General features: G+C 40.6%; 1 protein-coding gene across 4 annotated transcripts in view; it reads right to left on the bottom strand.

Moving 5' to 3' along the window:
• Positions 1-17536, bottom strand: part of GMDS (GDP-mannose 4,6-dehydratase) — a 659281-nt gene that overhangs the window by 127337 nt on the left and 514408 nt on the right. For all 4 annotated transcript variants that reach the window (XR_010413540.1, XM_064597281.1, XM_045866473.3 and 1 more), the window contains exon 8: positions 160-278. Coding sequence is in view for 3 of the 4 variants with exons in the window: in XM_064597281.1 (XP_064453351.1) it covers positions 160-278 (119 nt within the window). In the remaining variant the exon portion in view is untranslated. The remainder of the gene's footprint in view (positions 1-159; positions 279-17536) is intronic.

The raw sequence follows: 17536 nt of genomic DNA, 5'->3' as shown, positions 1-17536 counted from the left end.
TCAGTGAAGAACAAAGTCCCTGTTTCATACTGAAACTCCATGTATTGTTTTATAAGAGAGTAAAAGGGGAAAAAGACAAAACCAAGGAGGACTAGCAAGCACATATACAAACTTGCCAGCAAATGTCTGATAAATGGCCAGAAACCAATTCATACTTACACGATGGTTTTTCCAATATGCAAAAATGATTTCTCCACAAATTCCCGAACACTATGGACTTCCCCAGTAGCTATGACAAAATCCTCTGGCTCATCATTCTGTAACATCAGCCACATAGCCTAGAAAGAGAGAGGCAAATCCAAGTCAAAGTGCATCCAGCTGTCACTTGAGAAATATAATGGTATCAGAAACAGGTAATTGGAGGGGCGCTTGGGTGGCATGGTTGGTTAAGCGACCAACTCTTGGTTTTGGCTCAGGTCATGATCGCAGGGTCTTGAGATCAAGTCCCATGGCAGGGCTCTGCTCTCAGAGTGCAGTCTGCTTAAATTCTCTCTCCCTCTCCCTCACGTGTCCTCCCCCGCCCCACCACACGCACACTCTCTCTCTCTAAAATGAATAAATAAATGTGTAAAAAAAATAATTGGAGATGGACATTGCTAAAAGGTAAACTGAGGCATATTAAATTTTTTTTTGCCAAGAGTTTATTGGAGCATACATCAATTCGAATAAGGCAGCACTAAACCAAAGGTGATTAGGAGCGCTATACCAACAGAAACTAGGAGCAGAGTTTTCATAGAGTAGACACTGAAGCAAAGTAAACAAATTTTGTGACTGACTATAGTTTACAGAGTTGCCTTATTTGAAAAAGCAGAGGTAGCTGTTTGTGACTCGTTGTTCTTAAGGTTCATTTTGTTGGATTTGAGTGCACTGACTCTGGCTTAGGTTTTGGTTCACCTACATAGGCTGTTAAGGCATTAAAAGTCACCTCAATCGGGGCGCCTGGGTGGCTCAGTTGGTTAAGCGACTGCCTTCGGCTCAGGTCATGATCCTGGAGTCCCGGGATCGAGTCCCGCATGGGGCTCCCTGCTCGGCAGGGAGTCTGCTTCTCCCTCTGACCCTCCTCCCTCTCATGCTCTCTGTCTCTCATTCTCTCTGTCTCAAATAAATAAAATAAAATCTTTAAAAAAAAAAAAGTCACCTCAATCTAAGGCCACCTTATTTGAATACTTTGACATGTACAGCTAGAAAATGACAATGAATTTACTACACTATTCTCAACATCACAGTTCTCAAACTTTAATGTGCATCAGAATCATCAAGGGAACATCTCAGCACAGATGCCTGGGACACAGAAGTTCAGACTCAGTAGACTGGAAGGACATGTTTTAGGCATCCTGATTCTCACACAGCAGGTCCTTGGGCTACAATTTAAAGGAACAAGATGTTCAAGAGTATCTGTGGCAAAGAAACTTTCCATAGTATATTTAAGAAAAGAAGAGTTTAAAAAGAATTGCCCAATTTTCCTTGATATCATGGATGGAAGGTAAGAAAAAGTCATTTAAAGACAGATGATCTTCCTCAAAAGTGGAACCAAATTTCCTGACAATAAAGTTGGAAATTTTCCAGCGTGTTGACATAAAAAATCCAAGTAAGTCAAGAATCATTAAAGGGAAAACCATTATGTAACGAACAGCACTGCCACTTCTAAAAAGTTATTTGAGTGGCAATAAGAATGCACCAGAGTTCAGGATTCGTCAGGCAGCGTTTCAAGGTCAAGTGCTCAGTGCATGCATCATACGGTGTACTTTTTCAACAGGAACAAGAAGTCTAGTTGGGCAACAGTGCAGCTGTGTGTCTTAGACACAAACTGGTAGCAACGGTCACAGCCCTGCTCCACTTGGTTATAACAACTTTTATCAGCCACACACAGGCCTATCGTTACTACAGTTTGGAACTGTACATTAATTTTAATGATTTTGTTACACAGATTGAAGACGCAGATTAAAAAACACAAAAGTATAGCTCGTGTGTGACTGCAGCATGCCTCTTTAAGAAAATCAAAGCCAACAACAATGACAACAACTGTTTTTTTCATCATTCTCACCCACTTTTCAAAATAAAATAGGTAAAAATAATAGACACTTCATTAGAACACAGTCCCCAATATTATGTGTATTACACTCTGGTTCTAACATTTAAAGAAAACTGTGCTGGTTGGTGTCTCCCTCGTTGCTATTGGATAAGCTGAAAAATAAGTTGCTGAAGCCAATGGAGCAGCTTCTTTTTTCTCAGAGGATACAACCCAAAAAAGTTTAATTCCTCTTTATTCATTTGAATTTGTGGCATCCTTCTAAAAAAAAATAGATATTTATCTTTTACTTGAAGTTATTTCTTGTGAATATTTTGTATTTTTGGTCTATTGTAAGACTTTTCAATCCTATTTTTGTCCTGTGGAGGATGAGACTTTTGGCGGTTTTATGCGCCTTGGAGGTGGGCACACTGGGTGGGACAATGGCAATAGATTCAGGTCAGTGACACACTGAGAAGTAACCAATGAAAGTGTCTTGGCTAGGAGACAGTTTTGCTGGCATTCATGAAATACCTCCAAGTGTCATTTTGCATTAAGAGATCACAGATGATGAATTTAGTCACAACACTTTAAAAATTCACACTAGTTAGATTAGTATTAATAATAAAACTTGATCCATTTTTAAAAGACACAAAACACAAGATGTTCTCTTTATTGGGATAGTCCATGCAGCACAGAGTCTCCAAAATCCTTGTACCTCTGAGACCTCAGGGCCATTTCACGCTATTAAAAATGCTCTGGGCTGAGGAGGAGTGGGGTCTGTGCCCAGCACCCTCTGTTGTTAAGGTCCCCACAGAGGTGTTTTTGTTATGGGCACCAAGGCTCATGTGCATTATCAGTGGCCTGGTGGGGGGCTAGCTCCTTGTGTCTCTGTGTCTTGCACGTGCAGTTCCCGTGGCCTAGAATGCCCTCTTCTCTCCTCTGTCTGGAAACTCTGACCTTTCCTTCCAGATCCCACACAAGGGCCCCAGGTCTAGTCCTTGGAATGAATTCATATTATCTCACTGAGTTTCCATGTGACCAATGGCACACAGTATGGTTGACTTCACTGGGACTGAGACTGCCCTTTGGCCACCCTTCCCCTGCTAAGCTGACTCTCCCACCTCCCCTGAGCACATACATGCACACACATGCACACACACACACTTGTTTTGGCTTTCTTCAAAAATACTTTCAAAGTTTTTAGGAAAAACTAAATTATGCTTCTGGCTAGAATTTCTATTTGAACATTTTTCTGAGGGATTTGTGTATACACTTACATGTGTTTTACTCAAATTTCCATTCTAAAAATAACATTTAAAATAGGTCTTTCAGGACTGCTCAGCTTATTTTATTTCTTTTGAAACACTATGTTGTGCTAGAATGGTTTTGAAAAAAATTATATTTTTAGTCATGTGAAAGAAAGCAAGGGCTTGCTAAAAATAAAAGGAGAAAATATGATTACTGGTTAATGGTGGATTACTTTAAACACTGGGCAAGTTCCCTGGTAGTTGTTTTGTTCCCCAACAGGAATCTTGGGATCAGTAGGAGCCTCTCACTTTCACTAAAGTGAGTGCCAAGAATCTGCTCTTTTCTTTTCCATCAGACTATCTGCGGCCTTTGACCTATCAATTTCTAGGCATTTCCTCTAAAGTTCATATTGTACCAGACTCCAGTCTGGGAATGGGAAGGGAAAGGATATACAACTCCAGATTTATTTGTTATTACTGAATAGTTTACTGGTTTTAACAGAGGGAAAGGGCTTTGTTTAAATTTCCACTGAGCATAATTAATGGTTATTGACTGGTAAATGAAGAACAGGTGACATTCTGGATTAGAAGATAAATGATCTTGTGTTCTGATGTGATAATGGGTTAGTAATTTGCCACAAAGCCGAGGCCCAGTGCATCCCATCATAATGCTAGATCATGTCCAGGACACAAAGGCCCCTGTGTGAGAAGTACTCAGCCATTCCCCTCCTTATACAGCTGAACACGTTGATTTGGTCCATTTATTCTCTGATGGACAGCACAACGGAGGCAAAAGCTCACCACTTCTCACCTTCCTGTTCACATGCTGAACATATGACCCATGACACTGCCAGGCCACAATCTGTGATCAAATCGCCACTCGGCTTTGGCTTCCGACTATAGAAACAATTTTGAGGTTACATGTTTTAGATGTCAATCCTCTCTCTTTGTCTCTCAAGGAATGAAGGAGAAAAAAGAGAGTCTTCCCACATTCTTTCAGTGCCCTTTAAGGATATGACTGACTTATCCACTTCCTCAGATACTTATTTACTTTCAGCCGTGACCTGATCACCAGTGCAAACAAAAAAAATCTCCTGCTTTTTAATCCATCCCACAGGGAGGAAAGACAATCAGTTAAGGAATGTACCAAGGCTTCAGATTCTTCGACATAAAAATGTCCCTTAACAGCAAATGAAGAGTGCGGTCTTCAAATCATGTCTCACGTTCATTTTGCTTTTAAGGTACGTGAAGTAGAAATCTGACGCCATACCATTGACATCTGAAGGCAGAGTGTAGATGGTTATAAGCATTAGTTAAATTTGGACATGCGTTATCTTGTAGCTGTATAATTAGAGATAGAAGCTATCAGTTCTGTAAATCTAATTTAGAGAAGTCAAAATAAAACTGTAGAAAATTTGAGTGAAAACACTGCCTCCCACAATGTACTCTTTGGCCATTCAAGTCATGAACGCGGAAGTAGGCACTGAAGGATCATTCCTCCTTCCTTGATTTGGTAGCTCTGGAGGCTGTTCACAGCTGGACCAGTGAAGGAGAACACCCAAAGTACATCACCACAGCCGACTAACTATACCTGATTCCATGCATGCCTTTTGGGGTGTGATGTGTGTTTGTCTTAAAAATCTGGATTCTACAATTGCTTCCACCTCGCCATTAACCTCCGGTTCAGTATCCAAGCCACAAACACTTATTAACTGAGCTGTCATCCATGAATAACAAGATTTGTTAATCAAGGTTATGTTTAACTATATTTATTTGACTGCTGCTTTTTTAGTCCTGTGCTTTGTGCTCTATATAAAAATAATCTTAAAACAGAACTAAATATATATATATATATATATTTAGTATATATATATTTAGGTGGAGAAAGTCTATGAAATAATTCTAATAAAAGCCATAGGAATTTGAACAAATGGATATTTAAATTCCCAATTAAAAAAATGCCAACTGGGGCTCCATTCACTTACATTTTGTCTTTAAACTTTGTTCAGTAGCTGTTTTCATGATAACAGCCTGGTAATCACAGTTTGGGTCAGGACTTCAAGTAGTCTTGTGCTAGGTCAGGCCTTATGCTTTGCGGTACTCACATTGGCAGGTCTGAGGGTTAGCATGGGAGACTCCCCCCTACTATGACATAGTTGGGAAACAGGTACTACATGATTATATAAATAAAATTGATATCAAGAAAATCATCTAGCATAAAACCAGAGGCTGGCCTTAAGGACTTCTCAATCTATTCATTTTCTTCATGGGCAAAATACTGTGGTTTGTGGATTCCTTTGATAAAGAGGCCTTCAGACATTTTTAAGATACTAAGTTACTGAAGAGGAAAAGAATCATTAGATAATAAATAAAAACAACGAAAACAACAGAACACAATTTAGAAAGCAACAGAGCTCTTCTTACTTTTGCTGTTAACCTATTATTCTAGGTTGATGCACCACAAGAAAAAGGCTGTGTCAAAATCTGCCTTGCCCTGCTTTCATTCCAGCCACGTACACCCATCTACAAATTCCAAGGCTGAGGGTTAGTTTTTCTCATCCCTGGATGAGAACTGAAAACCTAAAAGCTCCTAGTCTTGCATTAATCATTCTGAAATCAATTTTTCGGGGATACCATATGCAGATTCAAGTTATGTATTTATTTCTTCTATGACTCTTTGAGTATATTTCACTCTTATATTTGTTCCATTTCTTTTTCAGGCACACCAATTATGCTCAAGTTGTATCTCTCTTCTTCTGTCTTCTATGCCTATTATACCCTATCTAATCATTTTTACGCTTGGTCTTTTCCATATTATTTTATGTGGTTTCTTCCTGCCACTGATTGTTTTCAGTAACATTTATTTTAAATTCCATTGCTAAGGTGGCTTCAGTTTCTGGACCGATTTTCTTTTTCTCTTCCATATATTTCCTGATTACTTCCAGCTTCACTCTTTCATTTATTTTCTTTAAGTCAGGGGTCAGCTAACTTTTTCTTAAAGGGCAAGGTAGTAAATATTTTAGGCTTCTGAGCCATCTAGTACCTAACACAAGTACTCAACACTGCTGTGTGGTGCAAGAACAGCCACAGACAGAGCAGAAACAAATGGGCACGGCTGTGTTTCAATAAAACATTATTTACAAACACAGTCAACTGGCCCATGGACTGCTGTAATAGTTTTTAGCAAACTGAACACAAACATGTTGCCTATAATTTTCTGAAATCTATGGAGGACAATGAACTGAGCTCCGGCAATGTATTTTTCTTTGAATAATATTCCTTAGGATATGGGCTATTCACCTGTTTTGCTCCTTTTCTTCTCCTTGCAATCCTTTCTTCACTCTCACCTCCAGTATAGATCCTGGGGTAGTGCCCTTCCGATTATTAATACTATTTGAACAAGGTAGGATATTTGCTGAAGAATCGTATGAGGAGGCACAGGAAAGCACACCGAGGGCGGCCTGCTGCTGCATTTCAAACTTCTCTCAAGACCCTCTCATGAACCCCGTACATCTTCTGCCCCAGGACAAGGCTGCCTTCCTTTACCAGCCGTTGTGTGGTTCGTGTGGCTCACAGAATAGTCTGTCAATCACCGGGCTGCTAGGGAGCTGCGTGCGGTACTGCCTCCTCTCTGCCCCTCCCCCGGATCATAGCCTGCATCGACGCTCAGCTCGGAGGCTATGGCCCGGATGGTAAAACCGGCTTCTCCTGCAGCAGCGTCTCCCTGCCACTCGGCAGTATCGTCGCGGGTATCCATAAAGATGGTCTCCCTTCCTCTGTAATACCATGTTGTGGCCGTTTGGGACTGAAAATTAATTTGAGCAAAATCTACAGCTTGTATGTATGTTTAGCATAACATATTCTGAGTGAGTGCATAAGGCATTATTTTAAGCAATTATGTACATCCCAAAATTATGTGACCATATATGAAAAGACTTTAATGAAAAATCCACATATAAATAAATCCACTTGTCTAATGCTGCTTAATAAGCCATCCTAAAACTTAGTGGTTTAAACCTTTTTATTGCTCAGGATTCTGTGAGCTAGGAATTTAGGAGGGCTCGGGGCAGATGGCTCATCTCTGCTCCCTGTGGCCGAGGTAATCTGAATGGCCCCCCTCACAGGTCTGGGTCCCTTGGTGCTAAATGTACCTCAGTTCTCCTTCACATGTCCCCCAACCCTGCAGTCTCTCATCATCTAGCTCAAGCTTTTTTATAGAAGCTGAAAGGCCAGAGTCACTTCCTCTACATACTGCTGGTTATAGGGTCAGCCCAAATTTCAACAAAGGGGAAAGAGACCTCCCCCTTTATGAGAAGAGTGGTAGAGTCACAGAGCAAACAGGCCTGCCGAATGGGAGGGATTATTGCAGCCATCTCTAGAAAAAATTTATTGCAAAGGGCTATCTTGTGATGACTATAACATAAGCTGATTGTTTCAATATAGTAATGAAATGACTATGTTTGCCTTTGCTATAAGCATTACTGCATCAGTCTGTAGTTTCTATATAGAGAGCTCTATCGTTAACATTGTGCAGCATTAGGTTTATATGAGGGCAATAGTAATTCGCAGACTAACACCTGGAATATGGAAACTCACTTTCAGGTCACTGTAATTTAACAAATGCTCTAACTTGGCCCTCATACCATTACTGTCACAACATACTTCCCAGAAGTGGTTGTTTCCTGGAGCGTGCCCAGCCACCTACCTCAACCAGGTGTTTCCAATTACCTGTTCCCACTCGTATACCCAGGTAAGCCATTCTAGAATTAGTTCTGGCTTGGCAGGAACAATATAAAAGCTGTGGGCATGCAGCAGGAAGTTACTTTATACTCATGACCACCTGATCGTCCATCTCCCTGCTCATGGTTCCTGGCCTAAACATGTTCTTGGGAAGCCAGCTCTGACTTTTCTGTGACCTTACCTTCAAGCCCATCCTGACCACCTGGTTCTGCCTCTCAGTCTGACTCTGACCTTTGGAATCCCACTTCTGGGCTGGTTCCGGGCTCCCTGAATAACAGGTCCTAGCATTGCCATAGCTCTCTCTCAGTTCCAGGTTTGATAATCATGGTTACCGGTAAATCAAAACTATAGACATACCATATTACGTGCATTAAGGGAGATGTAGATAGGACTTTACAAGCTTAGTCTAAAACAATGCTGCCCAATAGAAATACAATGCAAGCCACCTATTGAATTTAAAAATTTCAATTAGCCACATTAAAAAAGTAAAAAGGTAAAACTAATTTCAATGTTTTTATTTAACCCAATATATAAAGTACGGTATCATTTCAATATAAAATGTCATCAAGATAGTCTACATTATTTTTCTGTGTACTAAGTCTTTGAAGTCCAGCGTGCATTTTGCATTTATAGCCCATCTCAGTTCAGACTGAGCACCTTGTGAGTGCTCAGTAAGCACATGCAGCTAGTGGACCCTGCATGGGACGGGTCAGGGCTGAAGAGTCAGTCACCCTCTTGTAGGGAAGGAGAGTCCACATACTATGTGATGCACTGCCCTAATTCTGTTTGCTCAACCTGTCAAAGATTCTATTAGGGCTTCATGGAGGAGGCCTCCTCATCTCTGCAGCAGAGATGGAGGAATAATCCTCCTCTCCTCCCTCCTTTGTAATTGTCTTCACCGCCTGACTTTTTCTGTACTGATTTCATCAGTCATGGCAACTAGGTGACAGAGAACTTGAAAAGCAGTATAACTAGCTCCTAACTTATGATCACCTATATTTGAATGTTTGCCTTGTCCACGTACAAATGGGCAACAATACCACGTTTCTAGGTATTTATTCCCCAATTAGCATACCTGGGGAGTAAATACTTAGAGAACCACTTACAGGTATGTTGGAAGGCAGTGTTGAAGAGAAGAAGCAGGCACTCTCAAATTTTAGTGTGCGTTAGAATCATGCATAAGATTAAAACACAGACTGCTGGCTTCCTCCAGCCCAAGAACTTCTCATTCAATAGCCCTGGGGTGGGACCTGAAGATTTGTATTTCTAAGAAGGTCCAGGGCTAAGCTGAGGCTGCTTATCTGGGGACCACACTGAGAAACACTGCATGTTGTGGCTGGAGCTCAAACTTGGAATCGGACCACCTGTGTTTAAACCCCAGGTCCAGGGCTCACCTGGTAACTTCTGGCAAGTTCCTTAATCTTCCCGTTCCTCAGACAAATGAGAACAATAACAGTACTTACCTCAGAGGGCCGTTTTTAGGATTAAATAGGTTAATATAGGTAAAGTGCCTGGAACAGTGCCTGGGATACAGTGAGTGTTTAAAGACTATTATTTATCATGATGATGATGATGACAACGATAATTATGTAGCCTGTGAGGGTTATTGGTGCCTGGGAGGATCTAGTTTCTCTCCATGATCAAATTCTTATACCCATATATGGCATGGGGAGGGAAGACTGAAAGGGTGGAGTGAACTTAATCCTGATTCTGTTAGTCAGAGCCATAGAATTTTATAGCTGGAAGGGGCTGCAGAGATGTTCTCATCCAATTCAATTCGTTTTAGAGGTGAAGCAACTGAAACCAGGGAGACTATGTGACTTGCTTAAAGTCACATACCTAGTTAGTGCCAGAGCTGGGACCCAGTTCCTCTTTAAGTATTCTTTTTAGTGCATTGGGTGAACATGCATTTTCATGAAAAATTTTATTAGAAATGGTTGTTAGGAATAGCTGCATGGACTTCTGTGGGCTAACCTCATACTGTTAGTCAATATTCATGGAAAATTTGGGCGCCAGATGCCAGGCACTCTGCTAGACTCTGACAGTATATCAGGGAGGGATAAACAAGGTAGATGCTGTGCTTGACTTACGGATCACCAACATTTATATACGGAAAGTGTTTTAAAAGTTCGACATTTGATTTAAGAAAGAACATCTGAGACATAAACTCCAGGTAGTAGTCAGAAGACACTAGGCATGGAAGCTTTCTAAAACCTTTCTCCTAAGCAAGACTATCCTTACCCACAGCTCTTATTGAGGGAGTGAATCAGGCAGCCATTTTTAAGCCAGGTGACTGGTCTCTATACCTGCCCTCCTTCCCAACTCCCTTATCATGGATGGAGACCTGACATATTCTGGGTCAATCAGTCTCAAAAGAGTCTGTGTAAGAGACCCAGAGACTGAATGAGCAGTACAGCACTGGACACTGGGGCTGGATGACTGCCACACAGAGTCAGCCAGCCCCGCTGAAGCCAAGGGGAGGCCCGCAGAAGAAGCAGAGCCAAGCTGAGCACTGAGACATATTTGGGTAGAGGAGTGGGAAAAGACAGCCTACAAGGCTTGGGGGGGCAGTGAGGGGAGAGATGCACAGAGAAACAAGAAAGCAGATTTCACTTCCCAGTTCCTGTAAAGTATCCCAACACTCTTCATGATAAATCCCTTTTTACTTGAATTTCTCTGAGTTGGTTTCTGCTCCTTGTGCCAATAAATTCAGATGATGACAGCTGCAGATGGAACAAGACTGTCAGAACTTTGCTGAGTCTGAGTGCGTGGGACCAATCATGTATCAGGCTCTGTACTCAGTGTGAGAAGGCAGTTCCAAAGGCGATAAGGCACCATTAGAGACCTTAGAATCCATATAGAAGACTGCCAAGTGCCCGACGGCAACCAAAATAACAAAAGGCCAATGAGATAAATGCTAGCAGGAAAGGAGGTATGGGAGCACAAAGAGGAGACAATTACTGCACAGGAGAGGAGTAGGAGAGATCCAGAGAATTCTTAGTCTGTTTTTTAATCCCAGCGAACCCTGTTCACTGCCCAGTCTTGAGCTCCTCTAAAGACTGCAGGCTAGGACGGATATACCATCTTTCTAACTGGGAATTAGTGTCCCATTTAACTTGTTCATTTGAACTCATTTCAAATGTGTTTCCCCACAGTGTTCTCATTCACAAAAATCAGGATTTCAAATTAAAAGTCACTCTCCCACTCAATACTCTTAAAACTATATTTGAATGGATTTAGACTTAATCATTATGCCTTTAATTTTTGGTTGCTAAATATAAAAATATCCCAACATCAACAATGCTATTCTTCTGGGAGGTCAAATTACCCTTATGGACTTGGTCTTATCCATGAGCATAACGTTTCTGTTATCATAATTATTTCCTCGATGCTGACTCTGTACTGTCCTTGATTGAAAGAGAAGAAAAGGGAAGCATTCTATTTAAGACAACATTTATTGTAGCAGCAATATTGGAGCCTAGTGATACAGGAGGAAAGAAATTCCACTATATATAAGAAGCAATAATTCAGGGACAACTTCCCCTCCAATAAGGTCCCCTCCACACTACTGAAAACTGAACAAAAAGCCTCTTTGTGTTCTCCAAATTAAAAAAAAAAAAAAATCAAGAGAGCTCCTAAAAGTTCAATTATTTTGAAAACACATAGATGGTGACAGGAGATTTTTTGGGGGAGTATTTATAAATCTAGATGAAATCTAGAAAAATAAGCCTTTAATACATTGAATTAACATTTTCAAAATATTTAACTTATCAAGTATTTGGAAATTCCAAACTGTCCAAAAAACATTTTTTTAAAATCTTTAGCAAAGCTTACCTCAAATTACCACCCGGGAGAATAAACATTTATTTTTGGTGACTAAAATTTCCAGTAGTCTGACAAGTATCAGTGACTGCTCGAGATCCGTTATTAACAATAAAAAATTGTCTATTACTACACAACACCATAAGTAATGTCATTTAGCAAACACTAAAGGTCAAGAGCTGAGGAGCAATCTTTTCTGTTAATATAACACAACATTTTTCACATTCATTTCATATGAATGAACAATGTCTTCATTGTTTTCCTGAACACTAATTTAGTGTTGTATTTTTTTGCTTGTGTCAATGAGTGTCAAAATATTGTTCTTTAAATACATGAAAGTATTTGCATAGAGCTTTATTACTGATCTTTAGATGTTAGCCAGGGGCAAAATAAAACAGAGAAGCTCCAGTTGAGAAATCTCACTAGCAATGAAAAGCAAGAGTCTTTAACATATTCTGCTTTTCTGCCAATTTTTTTTCCCAAGTACACAATGGTTTATTTACCCCACAACTGGTGAAATTAAAAGTAATGTTGAGCACAATAAAACTATACTTCAACTACAAGATGTAAGGATTCCAGTTCCGTAAAAATGAAACAGAAAGTTTGCAAGGAAGAATACAAAAACCCTTAAGAGGAAGTTCTAAGATCCTGACATGAATTAAAATACAATACCATATAAACCAATTACAGAAAAGCCAAGAGACACAGTGTATTTCAACAAGGAACTGAGAAACAGATGGATAATTTTTATTAAGTTATGTCTTTCTGCATCATCTCATCATTAAATGCTCCATTACCTATAATGGTTTGCATTTATCCTAGTTATTAAGAAAAATGAAGCCACCACATTTTCTGTCTCTTCAAAGGTGGAGAGTCCACAACCAGGTATCTGATGCGGTTTTCGATTCTGTTTTTTCCCTCCCTCACACTAATTATCTTGTCTTCGTGGTACTGCCCTAAAAGACAAAATGCCCTTTCACAGAAGTGCAGGTTCCAGCTGATGGGTTACTCACTACGAAACTGCAGGGCTGTACCCTGGTTGCGGTCAGGAAAGAGCAGTCCCAGAACTCGGTGCCAGGACAGGCTAGTAAAGGCCACGCTTGCATCGCGAGAAACCAGACCAGCCTTTCAAGTCAAGTGTTGGCTTGTAGACATATAAGTTAATCAGCTATGAAATAACCACCACAATGTTCTTATTGATCACGAAGGGCTTATGACGCAACTTTTGGCCTGGAGAGGATCTGTGCTTCATTCTTTCGGTCTCCAACTTTCAGAGAGAGAGAGAGCACTTTGGGAGCGGTGTTTACAAAAGACAGATGCTAACTTCACGATTTGAACCTTCCTAGGAAGATGTGCAACGTACCGGGTCTTCAAAATGGAATGTACCAAAACCCCTCACGTTCACATTCCTATTACGCTTTTTCAAAGAACATGATAGTGTTTCCATTTTGTTGCACTTAGGAAGAGTCAAACGGTATTTAGAAAACCTCAAACTGATAACATTTCAAAACTAAATTTTAAATGTGTTCCCAGAAGTCTTTTTTCTTCACCGGGAGACACTAGGTAATATTGGGAATTTTGTTTTAAAAGCAATGTTACTGATTTAGAGAACAACTATTGAACATTAATTTAAGAAGCTGGTAATTTTAAAGGACTCAGATGTGTGCAGGCAGAATATTTTGCAGTAAATTTTGACTGCTCTTGAAAATGAGCAAATCTTCAGTTCCCATTTCTACTAAATTCTTTCTAAAATCATAGAGGGAAAAACTAAGTGGGTGAGGGTGATTTGTGCCATCAGAGCTTTAGGACATATTCTAAGACGTTGCTAACGGTGGGCCATTGGGTCATCCACAGACCTGATGATAAAATAAGGAGTCCTTTCCCATTAGGCCAGCTCCACCATTCAGGGGGTGTCTTCTAGAATAAATCCTCTTGGACAAAATTAAAAAAGAACAAAGTACAAAGTCTAGTGAGAAGACTAGGTAATAAGTGGGCTGAAGAATCAGTGAATGAAGTCTTTAAGAGAGACATTCAGTAAAGCAGTTCTCCAAGGGCATGGAGATAAATTCCCAGTGTCTCTCTACAAGTAAACCGGCTGCCAAGTGATAAATCCTCTAGTCCCAGGGCACTAGCATCACTATCTGGTTAGGCCTCCAGAAGCATGTGTCCACAGACATTAAAGAGCTTGGTCAGTGAGAGAATGAACATGCTTGGCTGTAATGACAGTTACACAATTGTTCCTGCCTTTCCTTTTTCTTTCAAATAGATTGCCTATGTGTGACTGACTCCAGAACAAACAGGGATGGAAAAAAAAAAAAAATCAAGCATTGTATTTCCAACAGTGAAATGGACTGCAGGTTTACCCTAGAAGGAACATCCCAGCCATCCTGCTGGCATGATGACCTACAAAGCAATGAGAACCAGTCTGTCGGTTTGCATGACTCACTTTTGTCTCCAACTCAGTATCAGATTGGTTCAAAACTTTGCTAGGACCATTGAGAAAAAAGGACAAGTATTGGATGTTTGCTAGTAACCGGGAACAGTGCCCCTCGCCTGGGGTGGGGGCGGGGGGCATACATGTCCCGCTCGCTTGGAGGAAACAGCGCCACCTGCTGAAATTCCAATCTACTTTAGCTGAGACATCCGCTCTTCCCCAGCACCCCACCTGCCAGTTTGGAGGGTCTGTAGGAGAACGGAACCAGGCATCACAGAACTGCCTGCTTCTCATCTGACTCATAGTGCTACTAGAGGTGGAGGTTAAGGCTGAAGGAGTGAAAAAAAAAAAGGTGTGTTTTTTTTTTTTTTTTTAAATAATCTTATTCACAGCAGTAAACAGTGCTGGGATCTTAGGAACTCTTTCTCTGACTACTTGTGTACTTTCATACAAGATAGGAGACAATTATTGAAAGTTGGGCCTGTGGTGTGAGACTGAATACAAAAAACACACACTCCAAATGAAGCTCTGAACCTGAATGTGAGAGCTGAGAGAATCGCAGGGGCAAGGGATGAAGGCCTTATGTTTATTCGTCTTTGCAAATGAAGTGTTTTTACAGGAAAACAGGCGGTCATAAAGGACAGTCTTAATGTTATGTAGTGAGAAGAACTCGGACAGAAGTCCTAAGACTCTGGGCTTCTCACTTTAGGTAAGCCACTTATTTCACTCTCGATTTTCTTACACAGGTTACAGGGTTTTGGGTATCCTATTAGATAATCTATTGAAAGCACTTTGTGATCTACCCAATGTTATTGCTATTACAAATGATAATATTATTGGAGAAAATGCCTGGGTTAATGCCTAAGAGATCAGTGTTCCATAACGATCACTGAGATATGATGTGATAATTCCATAGACTGTTATTATACTTAAAACACAGCATTTTTCAGTGCACTAATTCTTTTTAAAAAATGTGTTTTAGAACGGAATCTGGGGTTTCAACATTTCCATTCTTAAGAATTTCTGATTCCTTGCCCAAAATAGGTCAGTTATATTCAAGTTTTGAAAGAGCACAAAAATCCTGGCCACTTAAATATTTGTCTTATATGTGGGTTTCTGCTATTTCAGGAAAGTGGATTTGTGTTACACAGGTAGATGTTTCAGAGGGGCTTTAAGTCTTTTTTTTTTTTTCCTGAATAGTTAGCTTCATTAATTGTTGTTAGACAGTGTTTAAGTGTTCCTAAATAGTAAATAGCTGTTGATTGAAGTTTTTTCCAATATAATTCTCAGTGAAGAAGAAAACCCATTAGTAGAGCCTAAAGGGAGGAGTGATCAGATGATTTAAATAAATGAAATCTTTAAAGAAACAAAATAAGACCTTTTAAAAGAGATCAGTTAACTGGAGATTGTGCTTTCTGGAACTGGATTCTAACTTAAGCATAATAATAGGTCTAATGCCATCTTTTATTCAACATCATTTCCCTAATTATCTTGGTCTAAGTGTTTCCAAACTTTATTGTTTGTTTTGGCATCAAGTGCTTCTACCTCCACTGGCTCTCTTCCTAGAGCGGGAGAAGGTGTCAACATGAAGGTTAGCTGGGAACACAACCCATTAATAGGTAGCAAGAAGGCTGTGGTCTGAAAAATTCCTCCAAATGGATCAGAGAGCACGAGAGAAGAGTGAATTAAAGGATGGGCGAAGGCAGGACCTCCATGAGAAGCTTCCTTTGCCCGTAGTTTCAATGAAAATCATCAGAAGGGCTTCCTAACATTCCTGACAAAGAACGTTCGTGTCATCGTCTTATTTTACAGATGGAGAAACTGAGACATGCTGGGGGAATGACCTGTAAACGGGTCACGCGGCGGCAGAATGAGGAACAGAAGGCAGATTTCCTGATCCCCGTGCCAGTTTTCCACCCAATCCACCCCGTCTAAATGAAACGGCAGAAGCTTAGTTTTGATAAGCAGTTCCATGAAAACACGTCCCGTGCCAGATCCTCTCCAGTGCCCAAGACACTCCCCGATGGTGGGTTAAGGCTCGAGGCCCTTTAACTCTTTCGGCACACCCTGGCTTAGGAAATGGCAAGACGGTGATGGGCCTGGGGTAGGCATTTCTAAGACCCAACACAGGACCCTCCTTCCTTCTCCACTTTTCAGCCTTAACGCCAAAGGATTTTGAAACCTTCAACCTGGGTTCTTTGAACATCCCCGAGTCCCCTTATTAAGAACTCTACTTCAGATAACTAGGGCAAGCGTCCTCAGACTGGCCCCACAGACTGACTGACTGCACTTTCAGAAAACTAGAGAGGTAAAATGGGAGGGGGATTATTGGAATGATTCTTATCTTTACGAAGGGATTCTCTGCACAGTCTGTTGTACATAATACTCCCTCAGTGCCCCAACATGTTTGAGTGGATGGTAAATTATTATTACGATTTTTTTGACAGAAAAAGTAAGGAAATTAGGAAACCTATGCTATTGTGTGCTGAATCACTGGAAACCGAACAGTGGCAAAGATCACAGAGACCTGGAGAGTCGGCAGATTCGTTTGGGTTTTAGAGATAAGAAAACTGGGGTCCAATGAGGTACTGCAGATGCCCAGAGACAGGCCTAGCCCTGGAACCCACACCTTCCATCTTCCAACCCTCTTTTTAGGTCACCGTGTAGGAGATAAAAGCATATGAGAATCATATTGTGAGCCAGTGAGGAAATGAGTATTTATATATCAGCATTTATCACAAAATTAGGAATAACTTTCTAGTGAACAAAATACTTTACTTTGAAAAATCATTTCTCTTTTTGATGGGGCCCTGGAAAAGGGGTCTAAGACAGGGTCCCCAACTCCAATGCCTTCAAGTCCCCCTAGCTGGGTCATCCTTGGTGTTCTGGAGAGTATTGCCTTCCTTCCAGAAGGGACAATAACTTCACTCCAGCAGACAGTTCCCATAAAGGGATGTAGAACCAGTCTTGCCAGATCTTCTGGTTACATAAAAGAAGTTGCAAATCTGAAATGCTAAAAACTGAGAGTTATGTTAAAAAAAAAAAACAACCCTCTCAAATTCTGTTAGCTTAAAAAATTTAATACATTACCTGGACTAAACAAGGCATACCAGTGAAGCCAGATCTGAGGTCTGCCTGTTGAGTAATCTGGCCTAAAGGAGTACCCCAATAAGGTTTTTGTTTGTTTTTGTTTTTGTTTTTTTCATTGAGAATCTGACTTGAGTGTGAAATCGAGCAAGGATCTCCAAACCTTCTTCTCACACCATTACTGCAGGACACAGT

Source organism: Mirounga angustirostris, unplaced genomic scaffold, assembly GCF_029215605.1.
Source record: "Mirounga angustirostris isolate CCGP_5_RB_7025 unplaced genomic scaffold, mMirAng1.0.hap1 SCAF_8, whole genome shotgun sequence".
Taxonomy (NCBI): Eukaryota; Metazoa; Chordata; class Mammalia; order Carnivora; family Phocidae; genus Mirounga; species Mirounga angustirostris.
The sequence above is the reverse complement of the archived record's forward strand: the minus strand, read 5'-3'. Positions and strand labels throughout refer to the sequence as shown.